The sequence below is a fragment of the Vombatus ursinus genome, unplaced genomic scaffold, assembly GCF_900497805.2.
Source record: "Vombatus ursinus unplaced genomic scaffold, bare-nosed wombat genome assembly UNPS02013183.1, whole genome shotgun sequence".
NCBI classification, from domain to species: Eukaryota; Metazoa; Chordata; class Mammalia; order Diprotodontia; family Vombatidae; genus Vombatus; species Vombatus ursinus.
The window spans coordinates 1-14,181 of NW_020952961.1; the positions used below are offsets into that span (position 1 = coordinate 1).

Genomic DNA, 14,181 nt, shown 5'->3' on the forward strand with positions numbered 1-14,181 from the left:
GTGTGTGTGTGTGTGTGTGTGTGTGTGTGTGTGTGTGTGTGTGTGTGATTGGCTAACTGGGTTCGTCTGTTTGTGTCTCTCTGAGTTAGGTGGAAGCTTGGGTCTCGGCTGTCACTTGGCGTCCTTGTCTGTGTCTCTCTGTATATGTATATTCTTCTTCGGGGTTAGCCTGCGCGCATCTCTGAATTTCTGATGAAGCCAAAGAAGTCGGCTGGAGGGACGTGGGAGAGAAGGACAGCCCCTCAGCTCCCTCTATTCACTCACACACATGCACGCACATTGAGTGCAAAGATCTCCTAGGATCCTTGCCTCTTCTCTAGGAACCTTTTTCTCTAAAGGGAGAGCCAGGGATCCGGGCCAAGGATGAGGTAGGAAACTTTCCAAAAAGAGTGAGTGGGTGTGCTATAGGAGACACCTTCGTGGCGCTGGACCGGCTTCAAGACTGGGGGAAGGGCAGGAGGGCCAGGGGGACACAGGATTTAGAATTAGAAGGAGTTTCCTTAGAGATCATCTAGCCCAACTCTCTGTTTATTTTTAAAAAAACGCTTTAATGATTTTTAAAAACCATACTATCTTCTCCCAGTGACTCCCTCATTCCCTCCCTCTCCCTTGTAAGGAGTTAGGAGGGTTAAACAACAACAGTAACAAAAAATCAGCAAATCAGTCATGTCTGAAAATAATGGCCTTATTCCTCATCTGTATACTGCCTTTTTGTACTGAGAGGTGGGAAGCAGGCTTCACCACAGGATCATACCTTAGAGGCTCTCTGGTCCAACCCCGGAAATTTCAGACAAGGAAACTGAATCTGAAAGAGGTCAAATGACTTGCTGAGAGTAACGCAGGTAATATGTATCAAAAACAAGCTTTGAAATCATGCCTTCTTGGCTCCCAGCCCAGTACTCCATACAGTGAACCCCCTAGCCTCCTCAGTCCTCTGAAGCCATGACTGGTCACTGCATTGATTAGAGTTCTGAAGTCTTTCAGAATTATTTTCCTTTACATTATTATGGTCATTGTGAAAATTGTTATCTTGGTTCTGCTTGCTTCTCTTTGCATCAGTTCAAATAACTCTTCCTATTTGTCATTTCTTATGACACAATAATACCCCATTGCATTCATATATCACAAATGATTTAGCCATTCCCCAGTCAATGGACACTAAGGTGGCTCAGTGGATAGGGCACTAGGCCTAGAGTTTGGAGGACTTGAGTTCAAATACAGCCCCAGATACTTACTGGTTCTGTGACCCTGAACAAGTCAATTAACCTCTGTCTGCCTCAGTTTCCTCAACTGGAGATAATAATAGTAGAATTGTTGTGCGGCTCAAAAAAGATGACATTTATAATGCCCTTAACATAGTGCCTGGCACACAGGACACACAAGCATTAATTAATGCTTGTTTCCTTTCCTTTTTCTAGTTCTTTGCTACTATAAAAGTGCTGCTATAAATGTTTTGTTATATGTGGCATCCTCCTTTCCCTTTGTCTTTGTCCTCAGAGTTTATGCCTAGTAGAGATACACCTGGGTCAAAGAGTATATATATTTAGTGACTTTTAATATATAATAATATGTAATTTATATCTAATTTAATATATGTACATTATCTATAATTATACATAATATATAATTTAATGTATAATTAATATATAATAAATTATCTTTATTTCTATCTTTTGTCATACTGATCCAACTCCATTTTAGTTTGTCTGGTTTTTTTGTTTTTTGCTAGGCAGTGGGGTTAAGTGACTTGCCCAGAGTCACACAGCTAGTAAATGTCAAGTGTCTAAGGCCAGATTTGAACTCAGGTCCTCCTGACTCCAGGGCCAGTGCTCTATCCACTGCATCACCTAGCTGCCCCCCAACTCCATTTTAGTGAGGAGGACACTGAGGGTCAGTTAGAAGGAGTGCCTTGGCTACTGTTCACAGAATAGCAGAGTCGGTATTTGAACCCAGATTCTCTAATTTCAAACTATTGCTCTTTTGACTCCACCAGGCTGTCATGCCTTGGTCTGTTCTCCCTCATGTCCCTCCTCTCCCTATCCTCAGAGGCAGAAAGAGAGTCCTGGGCAAATGAGGCCCAGGATGAAGGCTATCTAAATTCTTTTGGCAGAGAGAACTCATGAAGCCTTACCTTCAGCCTCCCCAGGGCCATGGGTTTGATGTTTCTATCCGCTGATGATAACAACTCACAATTCAAGTTTTGAAAAGGTGTTCCTTCTAACTCTTCAGCCTCTAGCCCCTAAGCCTCTACCTTGATCCTCTCTAACCCTTGTAACCCTTAATTCCCTACCTAGGCCCTCAAGAAGACTGGAAGATCAGGGCAGCTAGGTGGCACAGAGAATAGAGCACCAGCCCTGGATTCAGAAGGACCTGAGTTCAAATCCGTCCTCAGCCACATAACACTTACTAGCTGTGTGACCCTGGGCAAGTCACCTAACCCCATTGCCTAGCCAAAAAAATAAAAAAAGTAAGACTGAAAGATCTAGAATCCCCTCCTCAGTTCCAGTTTCCAGCATTCCCAAAAGGTGAAGCTAGCTAGCATTTGGATAAGCATCCCAGGGGACATTCATGACTACCTAGGGGTTCAAAGGGGATGTAAAGAGATCCCTGATGCTCTGGGGCCTCTCAAGTTTGGAAGGAGAGGAAAAGTAGAGCAAGGATGTGGGAAGGGGGTTTGGAGACACCTTGAGGGTGGGGTGAAATTGGAGTTTGGGGAAGGGAGGGGGGTCACCGTGGAAAAGGGATGGTCAAGGGATGAGGTAGAAGTCAAAGGCTGGAGTTTAGGGAGGATGGAATGAAAAAGGTGGTTAGAATCACTGCCCTCCTTTAACAGATTTGAGAGACAGAGGGAGGACTCTGGGATGCTGGGATGGAAGAAGGAGTTGTCCAGGTAGACTGAACTGAAAAAAAAGTGTGACAGAAGGGATCTCAAAACAAATCAGGGAGTGTCAGAGGTAGGAGGGCCTCATCACCAGAAGTATGCAGGCAGAGGCTGGAATGCTATTTATAAGGCATGCTATAATAAATCACATTTCTAGAGCACTTTAAGGTTTATAAAGCATTTCACTCACAATGACCTTGTAAAGTAGATTGGGCAGGTATTATTATCCCCATTCTACAGATGGGGAAACTGAGACTCGTGGGCAGGGGACATGTGGAGTGGACGTGTTCAGCTACACAGCTTGAAAGCCAGGACTCTATTCAGGTCTATTCAATGTAACAGACATTAATTAAACGTCTGCTCTGTGTCAGGCACTGCAGAAAGGCATTCCACATTGTGTAGGAGTGTGGACAACATGCTTTCCAAGGCTCCTTCCAGTTCTGAGGCTCTGCGAATCTCAGGTTTTCTAATTCTTGGCTCTCACGCCTTACCTTCGCCATCTCCCGTCCCACAGGTCCTGACTGATCAGCCCTTATGACAAACATGAGCTGGAGCTTTCTGACGAGGCTGTTGGAGGAGATTCACAACCACTCGACCTTCGTGGGCAAAGTTTGGCTGACGGTGCTGATTGTCTTCCGAATCGTGCTGACCGCGGTGGGCGGCGAGTCCATCTACTCGGACGAGCAGAGCAAATTCACCTGCAACACGCGCCAGCCCGGCTGTGACAACGTCTGCTACGACGCCTTCGCCCCCCTCTCCCATGTGCGCTTCTGGGTCTTCCAGATCGTTGTCATCTCCACGCCCTCCGTCATGTACCTCGGCTATGCCATCCATCGGCTGGCCCGAGCATCCGAAGAGGAGAGGCGCCGGGCCAGGCGCGGGCGTCAGGGTGGCCGCCTGGCCCGCAGGCGTCCGCCAAGGAGGAGGCCACCGCCGCTGCCCCACCCTGGCTGGGCAGACACCCCGAATGGCGGAGAGGAGGAGCCCATGATGGGCCTGGGGGGGTGGCGTGGGAGAAGAAGAGGAGGGCGCGGATGGAAGCAGGGAGGACCGGCAGCAGGAAGAAGAAGAGAAGGAAGCACTGGCAGGAGAGAAGGGCAAGGGGTCTCCGGAGGCCGGGCCTGCCAACCAGAAGCACGATGGGAGGCGAAGGATCCAGCAGGAGGGTCTGATGAAGATCTACGTGTTGCAGCTATTGGCTCGGGCCTCCTTTGAGATCTGCTTCCTGGTTGGGCAGTACCTGTTATACGGCTTTGAGGTGCAACCATTCTTCCGCTGTAGCCGGGAGCCCTGCCCTCACACGGTTGACTGCTTCGTGTCTCGGCCCACAGAGAAGACCGTCTTCCTCCTGGTGATGTATGTGGTCAGCTGCCTCTGCCTTATCCTTAATCTCTGTGAGATGGCCCACCTGGGTCTAGGTAGCTTGCAGGATGCAGTGAGGAGCCGCAGGGTCGGGGGCCGGGACCAGGGTTCGGACGGCTATCCTTCACCCCCGCCCCTGCCCCGGCAGCTACCCCATGGCTACCCGTATACTCGCAACATGTCCTGCCCACCTGAGTACAACCTGGTGGTCCGGGCTGAGAGGGCGGCAGCAGCGGGGCGGCTCATGCCCGGTGGACTCCTAGCCCATGAGCAGAACCTGGCCAACGGGGCCCTGCAGGAGCTCCAGCAGCTTCAGGGCCCCGGCTCAGAGGAAAACCTACCACCAGGAGATCTTGATGCCTTCCGAGGAACCCATCGAGCTGAGACCCAGGACCCTGCCAATGGGGTTAGGAGCAACGGATTTCCTGCTTACACATCCCAGGTAGGGCTACCACATTCAAGGACTGACAGCCCGGCCTCAGCGGGCACAATTGTGGAGCAGAACCATGCCGATGGTGCCCAAGGGCGGCAAGGGGCCAAAACCAAATCCAACTCAGAGAAAGGCAGCAGTGTTGGCAGCAAGGATGGCAAGGCATCCGTGTGGATATGAAGACTTTTGGATGGGGGAAGGGGAGAGCCAAGAGCCAACCTCCATACAACCCCCAACCTCTATCCTTCCCCTAGAGTCTCCTTAAACTTAGCCCCAAGATGGGACTTGGTTTTATAACCCAGAAGAACATCAGTGCACAGACTTAGGAGAAAGGAGGAAACATGCTGTGGAAAGAGAATTGATCTTGGAGTCAAGAGATTTAGGTTTGAATACTGGTTATCCTACTTACCAGCTGTGTGACCTTGGGCAAATCATTTCCCTTATCTGAGCCTCAGTTTCCATCTCTGTAAAATGAGGGAGTTGGACTAGCCATAACCTTCTGTGACTGTGATTTAAACCACGTGGTTGGCAATTCAACTTGCCTTCCCTTCTTTGGGCTTTGGGGGTGGGGAAGTTGGGGAATACCAAAAATCGAGGATCTGAGGTGAGGCAATGGAGTTCAAATTTAAGGCTCATGACCCATTATCATCATTATTTTCTTGTAGAAGATGTACCTTTTCTAAAGATAGCAACAGAAGCCCTTTAACAGATATTATGATCTAGTGAAAAAGACACTTGACCTCCTCTATCCAATGGAAAACAGGGCTGGCCTCTGAGCTCTCTTCTGGGTCTAACCTTCTCTGATTCTACGTGTCGCTTGTGCTCTGGGGGAAATCATGGGGGTTAGAATCCACTGGGTTGGCTGGATCCCTAAGACTATTAATGAGGGAGCCTGAGTTTGGAAATGGGAAAGATGCCTCTGAGACACCCTGGTGTAATGAAAAGCACAATAACTTTGGAGGCAGGAGATTGGGGTTTAGATTCCAACTCTGCTACTGGAAGCTGTCTAAAGTCCCGTCTGGCTCAACTCATGGGATCCTCTGTTTTGTGGGTGAAGGGGAAAGAGTCATTTAGTGCCCTGGGATTCAGTGATCACACGGTCCTTGTGCCAAGAGCTGGGGTGGAAGATCATCCCCAAAGCCAGCAGTATACTGCAGGGTATTATCTCTCTGGCCTTGGTTCTGTCTCTCCCTGGCTGTTAGTTGCCATGTGATCAGGGAAGGCAGACGTTTCAATCTTTACCTGAGCCAGGCAACTAAAAAGATAAAGAATCCCTCCCTTTGCCCTTTCCCCCTGAAAAGAGCCACAGAATGTATCCCAAAGTCAAATACACATGATTGATTTATGTGGTGGGGATTGTGGACTCTGGGTGCCATCCTTCCATTGGGCAGCTAATTGATAATTGATCTTACCTGTTCACCATATCACCATGTGTTTGTACAGTCTTAACAGCCTCTCCCTGGTCCCATTAATTGTGCAAAGGTAATTCTTGCCCTGACTAGCATGTGTTAGAGGTTTGTCTAAGCATGGGAAGCCCTGAGGAAGGAATTACAAAGGGCCCCTACCTGGGAAGAGGTAAGTTCTTTCCTTATCCTCATCCTGGTTCCTTCTCAAAGCACCAAGACACCTCAAGTGCCATCACTCTTTGGGGAGAACAAAATTCACTGGGGTTCACCAACTCCCAACCCTACTGTGGTCCAAGGGATAATAGTTGTTGAGTATAATGAGGACCTACCTGGTATCATCCTCATTCTCTCTCCTGCTTCCTCTGGGATCCCAGCAGGTATCAGGGTCCAAGCTGGGGGAGAGAGGGAGGAGACAGTTATGCCAAAGAGAAGGAAATTAAAATGGTGATGAGAGCATGGCTTCTAGAGACCCTCAGGAGCTAAGAAGTTTCAGTAGTAACTCCAACAGATTTCTTTTTGTATTCAGAGCCCATGTGGCTGTGACATAAAGCCAAAGCAATACTCAGAATAGCCTCTCCCCAAGGCTGTCCCTACCAATAGATAGAGGAGAGGGGTTTGCCTGCACAGTATAATTTGAAGGACACTTCCTCTGACTACCTGTCACGGTGTCTGAAAGTCCACCATTATCATTTTAGTCCTTTGAGGTTTAAAAGCTCCCTAGTCTTCCAGAAGCCACTGCTGAAATCTAAATACCTCTGGAAAGCAAGACACTTTATACATATAAGTTGCATATTCGTTACCAGCTAATGCCTTAGTGGGGATTAGTTGACAACTAGTTAAGAACAAGTGCTTATGTTACTATGGGTGTAAGAGATGGAACGGAGTTTCCAAAGGATGGAGGAAGGTGATGAAACAGAAAGTGGAAGGAGGTAGGGGTGGCAGGGGTGGAGGGGACTGGCCTGGGCTCCCCTGAACCTGGGCTCAAGTTGTTGCCAGCTGTTCCACTGACTGGTTGTGTGATCATAGGCCAATCATTTCCATCTTTGGACTCAGTTTTTTCATCTATAAAATGGAAGAGTTCAACTGAATGATTATTAGGGTTTCTTCCAGCGCTGACATTCCACATTCACTATTCAAGGTCTTTTTTCAGCTTGAATATTCTATGAGTCTTGGAAGTAGGAAGCAAATATTCCCTCCCCAGTGGGAGGGGAGAATGGACAGTCTTGGGAGAGAAAGATTGAGAATAGGAGTAAGAAGAGGATTTGGAGGAGTACTGGCATCATGTCAGGGGGTCCCTGGTGCAGAGATGCTCAGAGGGTGATTCTAGGGATGCCAGAGTTCTTCCTCCTCCCATGGGGAAAGGGCTGAGATTACCTCCAAATCCCATGTTTCCTCATGCCTAGCCAATCATACTGTTGAAAGGAAGAAGGAAGGTTCCAGTAAAAAGGAACACACTCAATAAGCAGGATCCTGGCTTACAGGAGACATGTTTGATAGGCGGTAGGGGACAACTCTTAATTATTATCAAAATCAACCCAGAATTCTGCCTCCCTAGAGCTATCCTAGGGTACCACTCTCTGAGCATGGCATCTCCTCTCTCCTCGTATACCCAGAAAAGTGACCTTCTAGTCCTAGGTCCTTCTAGTGACCAGGGCCAAGTTCACATCTCAGAGAGACACAAAGTCAGGCCTGTGGGCATTGAGTAAGACTAAGGAGGTGGGCTCTAGGGACACACTCCTTGTGTGGAGGCCTAACCCTTCCCATCACTCCTAGGCACGAGGTGGCCTAGAATACCCCAAGCTGACCCATCTACTCTTTGCCCATTGCTTCAGAACTTCTGCTTCAAGGGCAAATTATCTGGTGGGAGGAGGTGGCAGAGAGGCCAAGATGGAAGAAGGGGGGAAGCTACTTTGGATTCACTGGGAATAGCCTGGTCTGACCTTATCCTATTCCCTATTCTAGCCCCTGCTGACTTGTTCTGATATTAGCCTGAGACGAGACAAGCCACTGGAGAAAGGGAAGTCTGTTGCCAATCCACTTGTTTGTATTATCTGTATGGCAGGATGGGGAAGCATAGGACCAAAAGCAGGACCATATCAGACTCCACTCTACTTCTTTCTTACCCTAGGGGTACTTCAAGCATCCCCATGCTGGACACCATCCAGACTGGACAAGGACACTAGACCCTGTCCTCTCTCTTGCTTCTTCATTAGCATGGCAAACTGGAAAGAATGTAAGAGCAAATAACACAATGTCAGAGCTGGAGGGGACCTTAGGGATCAACCATTTTATTGAGGCAGACACTGAGGCCCAGAGAGGAAAGTGACTTGACCTAGCATCTAGGTCTCCCATCCTAGGTTTCCTGGCACTACAACCTGATTTCTCAGCTGCCAGACCAATAATTTTGAGGTCCAGGTGGTTTCCCAGGTCATCCATACTCTCAGATTTTTGAAAAATTAGGTTTGGGGAGTAGAGGAATGAGGTAGAGTTTCAGAGTAGTTATCCCCTTGTTTAAGACCCTGGTATGTTCATTGTGGACACCTTTGACTTCCTTTTCCCTGAGCCCCATTGACTTTCCATCCCCCTGAGAAATACTTGAAGTCTTCATAAGCGTCAGGGCCAGCCGAAGAGCTAGCCAATGAGTTCCGTTTCTGTTCCTGAACTAACTCACCTTTGCATCTGGGACTGCCAATATGGGCTGAGAAACCTGATTCTTAGGATAGGAGAATCAGGGGCAGGGAGCCATGGGGCCCCTCCCTTTAGTCCTATCTCTCCATGCCATCACCAAGCCAGCCCCACTACACCATGGGAGATGCAGGTTCCAATACTAATAGAATGAAATAAATAAATAAAATAAAACTCGACTTTTGTTTACAACCTCCTGTGTGTGCTACCAAGTGTTTATTTTTATTTCAGCCATCAGTAAAACTTTGCTTACCTCCCATTTGCCCAGGCCTGGACTAGACTTTACGTTCAAGACTTGACAGGCAAAGAAAGTACTATAACTGTCCTTTGATGCTCACAGTCTAGTTGGGGAATCAACACATCTGTGAAACACATGACAATACAAGATGGAACATAGCCAAGTAATACTAAATTCTGTGGTTTACTCGCTCACTCATTTACTCATTCAGTCTCTCATTCATTTACTCCTTCACTGTCATTCAATCATACATTCATTCTCATTCATTCATCATTATCGAGCCCCATGTTCAGAGCTCAATGTCTTTGTAGTAGAAAAGATATAAAGATATCTAATCATCATTAAGGAACACATGGACTCTTGCCCTCATGGAGCTCATTAAGGGAATATAACAAAAAGTAACCTATATGAAAAAAATTGTAAACAAAAAAATTATAAAAATTTTATTAAGAATACTGAAAAACTGGAAATAATCAACATATCCATTGATTGGAGAATGGCTTGATCAATTTTGGCGTAGCAAAGTAATGGAACATTTTTATATCACAAACAAATCAAGATCAACTATATGGCCTTTAAGATCCTTTCTAGGGGGAAGCTAGGTGGTGAAGTGGATAGAGCACTGGCCCTGGAGTCAGGAGAACCTGAGTTCAAATCTGGCTTCAGACACTTTACACTCACTAGCTGTGTGTGACTCTGGGCAAGTCACTTAATGCCAATTGCCTCACCAAAAACAAACAAACAAACAAAAAAAAGATCCCATCTAACTTTGAAATTCCATGACTCTGAAACATAAACCGTGTGAAAACATATGTAAAGTGATGTGTGGGAAAGAAAGTGGAATTTAAACAACATACACTTTGACCATGACCACATGAAAATAATTTAAATACATTTAATAAAAAATAAAATAATTAAAAATAACAGCAACAAAGCTTTCTAAATGCCTTTGCAATGGCAAGATATAGATGGAGAAATGAGAGTGGAGGATCATTTCCCCTAAAATCTCCTTATTAATCTTAATCCCCTAAAATCAAAGAGTTACCCTGGAAACTCTGATTCTCCAGTCATCGCGCTCACTGAACAATGTTCCAGATAAATTTTTTTTTGGTGACTGCATGAGGTCTTAATTGTAAAGATCCCTCCTACTTTAACAAAGGTCAGTTAAAGAATCAGATAGTGGAAGGTATAAAGCCTGGAAAAGAAAAGACATGATCATTGTCTTCAAATACTTGAAGGGATGTGATATAGAAGAGTCATTACACTTATTCCCTTATTAGATTGTAAGCTCCTCAAGGGCAGGTGCTGTCTTTTGCCTCTTTTTGTATCCCTAGCACTTAGCACAGTGCGGGCACCTAGTAGGCTCTTAATAAATGTTTGTCTATTGATTGATTGTTCTATTTGGTGCTGGAGACACTGTGCTAAGCGTTATACAGAAACAAGAGAGCCTCTCTTCTCAAGAAGCTATAACCTTATCGTGGAAAAGAGGTCATGGGCCAACACGGGACTTTCTCTTAATTGGCTATGCATATTTGTTTCAAGTATCTTGGTTTTCCTTTTTTTCTTTCTCAATGGGTTGGGGATGATGGGAGGGAGAAAAATATGTTTATTCATTGAAGAAATAAAGAATAAGTAGACAAATAAAAAGAAATCAAGAAAGGACCCAAAGCAAACAAGTTCCTTTGGTTATTTGTCATTTCATCAAACTGTGATCTCCACTAAAGTCTTCTTTTGGTGCCTCCTTGTGGTGTAGAGGTGACCCTGGATTTTTAAAGGCTGTACTAATTAGGTGCAAGCTCCAACTGGTCCCATCAAATTGGGAAGCTTCTTACAGAATCCTGACAGTAGACTGGTGGGTGGGTGGGAGGGTAGGGCTGTGGTCTGTGATCCTGGGATCAGCCTGGCTAAGTTCAGAAAGGTTTAGCCAGTTGGTGATTATTTTTTAAACACAATTTTTGAACACAAGAAGTATCAAAATATAGATCATTCAAACTGTATGGGTTTCATTTGGGATTTCTATCTTTATTGTCCATTATATGTACATTTGTGGTTGTTCAGAGTATTATTAAGTTTCCAATTTTAAAAAATACTTAAAAAAAAAGGAAAAGGAACATTCCAGGCAGAAATGGACTTCCCCTCTTACCCCCAACCCCCACTCTTCATCCTCTAGCTCCATTCAGTTATGTCCTCCATTGGAACAATGGGTCATTAAGGTGGCAGAGTTCAATAGAGGTCAGAAAAGCTTATCCTCTCTAGGGGACCACCAACACAGCCTGGCAGACCTGACCTGGCTCCCTTCTTCCTCCCCCTCTGGACAAAGGACAGAGGAAGAAAAGATCAAAACAGGAGAAGAATCATTTCCTTCTAAAGCTTCACACCCTTCCATGGCTCCAGACTGAATTCTAAACCTGGTCATAAACTGATTCCTAAACTTTGCTCACTAGGGTATCTGGGGTGGTTCATACTAGCACTTGAAGAGTGAGTGTCCATGGGTCTGTGGGATGGCCCTGTCCCGAGCTCTTCTCCAAGTGATTTTGACACCTCTGCTCCTTCACCAATCACGGCCAGGGCTCAGACTCCTCCTAGGTAGTATTAACACCTATTAACCCAGGCCTACTCATATCGAGAGGTTCTGAGAGGTGGGAGAAAAGGAATTTAAGTCTTATCCTGGCCCCGACCATTCCTCAACATGAATCTATCTCCAGTCACAGCCAGAATTCCTAGCTCCAATCTAAACCTTATGCTAACCCCAACTTTAGCCCTAACCCAAACTCCAGAGCCATCTTTAATCCTAAGTGAACCTAGGGTCTTGTGCAAGAAATGTTTACTAATATATTTGTGTCTCAGCTTTGCTACTAAGTACTAGACTGGGAATTAAGAGGAACCTGGATTTAAATTCCATTTCTGACACCTATTATTTGCATGACCATGGGCACACAGACCAAAGTTTTTGACTGATCTGTCCCTGCAGGGGATTCTTTATAAAGAATGCCTCTTGCCGGGCAGCTAGGTGGTGAAGTGAATAGAGCTCTGGCCTTGGAGTCAGGAGGACCTGAGTTCAAATCCAGCCTCAGACACTTCACACTTACTAGCTGTGTGACTTGCTGGGCAAGTCACTTAACCCCAATCGCCTCACCAAAAAGCAAAAAAAAAAAAAAAAAAGCCTCTTGCCCATGTGATGTTTGACGACTCTCTCTCGGTTTGGCTCCACTGACAGCATGGAGTGACCTTCAGGAAAGGCCTCCAGCACATTGGGTGGAACCTCCGTGGTGAATTCTGGGGTTGGAGTCACATAGGATAGTTAGGCATGGTTAAATTACAATCTGTTTGATTGGCAATCAATAAGAAAATGGATCCACTTGAGTGTTTGAGGTTATAGGCAAGTAATTTCACTTCTCTAGGCCCAAGCTATATAAAATAGGGATAATAATATCTGTAGCACTGACCTGACAGGGTTGTTGTGGTAGTTAAATGAGATAATGTACACAGAGAACACTGCCAATCTTACGGTACCATCCAAACGTAAACTGTTGTTAGTATTGTCTGTGCAACTTTGGCAAAGTCACTTGGCCTTAATTCCTTTATGGTTAAATGAAGGAATTTGATTAGAAGATTTCTGTAGTCCCTTTGAACTTTGAATCCTATGACCTTAAAGCAAGTAAAAAATGGAAGCAATCAAGGAGAAGAAGTGGTCATTGAGATCCATTCACCAGGCCAGGGGGAAAATGAACAAAGTCTAGGTTCAGTAGAGCTCATAACCCAAGAAAATGGGCAGATCCTCAAGATCCTAGGAAATTGAGGGCCTGGGGTAGGAAGGGTGCAGTCACTGGTGAAAGCTTGAGGTTAATCTCTGGCTCTCATAGCAAAGGATCTCTCTAGTTTCCAGCAGAAGAGCTGGTACCTAGGAAAGTGAGGCCGAAAGTCTGGGGCATTATCCTTCTTAGATGTCTTCTCCACCATGCCCTCCATGCCTTGACCATTCTTACACTAGGAGCAACTTCTGCTCATTTCAAGATCTTTAGCAGTCTGGGGATGTACCTCTGCGTTGACGCACTGCAAAGGGGTTGGGGACACAGCAACCTGAGAACAAAGGCCCAGGAAGGAAGGAGACTTCAGCTCTTTCAGAAAGTGGGAAGGCCAGGGGAAAAAAAGGCTAGGAATGTTATATAAAGAAAGACATAGCTTGGCTCTTGACTAGTTTGAATCCCCTAATAACCCAGGAGAACATGGACCTGGGGTCTGGGGAGGGGCTGCTGCTTTCAAATTTCCCTTCCCAGTTAGGGGATCTCACACCTGTCCTAGGATGATTAAGGCCAGGAGAGAGGGAGAGACAGGAGGTGAAAGGTGGAGAGTTGGGTATTAGAGCACAATCAGAAGGGAGTGAGACGTTCATTGTAATCCATTTCCATCCACTGAGCCAATTTTCCTTGTGCTCATAGGAGAAATATTTCATAGTCTGCTGCCATGGCATGTGTGTGTGTGGGTGGTGGTAACAGAGACACCCCCAGAGTGGAGAGAGCTTTCCTCTTCTTTGGGCTCCAGGATTGGGCTGAGGGGGTGGGACTGGTGACTAAGAGGAGAATAACAGGAAAAAAAGGCCCCATGGTAGCAGCTCCAGGAAAACCCTAGTCAGCCTTACAGAGACCTGTGTCCTCTCCAACGGCTGCATTTCCATCCCTCCTCCTCCTCAGTTGTCCCACAGCCCAGCTTTCTAAAGTAAACATAGGAGGAGGAGGAGATGACAATAGGGGGTGAAAATAAGTCATCTGGGTGTCCAGTTTCATGCTGAAGCTTGGGCTCCAAACCTAAAGCTCAACGAACAGTGAATTGCAAGTTGGCAAAGGGCTGCAAACCGTTTGATTTGAAAATTCAAATCCTATAGACAAAATGGAAATGTAGGGGCTAGATATTGGTACAGTTAGGTGGATTAGGGAATGGCTAAACAATTGGACCCACAGAGTACTGAAGTAATCTGGATGCCAGTCTCTAGTAGAGGACCCCATGATTGAGTCCGTACTTGCCAGCATCTCTATCAATAACTTGAAAGCATAGATGGCAAAGGACAAGATGCCTCTCCCAGGTAAAGCTCATCACCATGCTGGTAACTCCAGCCTTGAGTGATGATACCACCTCCTTCAGCCTTTTCTCCCCTCTGATTGGAGGACTGGAGGATGGAATA

At 46.0% G+C, this 14,181-nt stretch overlaps 1 protein-coding gene across 1 annotated transcript; it reads left to right on the forward strand.

Moving 5' to 3' along the window:
- The first annotated feature begins 296 nt into the window (after nucleotides 1-296).
- On the forward strand, nucleotides 297-9,001 carry LOC114040457 (gap junction gamma-2 protein-like). Its single transcript, XM_027858570.1, is given in 3 exon segments — nucleotides 297-368; nucleotides 3,396-3,883; nucleotides 3,885-9,001. Coding segments are annotated over 2 exon segments (1,437 nt in total). The 5' UTR covers nucleotides 297-368; nucleotides 3,396-3,415; the 3' UTR covers nucleotides 4,854-9,001.
- Nucleotides 9,002-14,181: the final 5,180 nt, after the last annotated feature.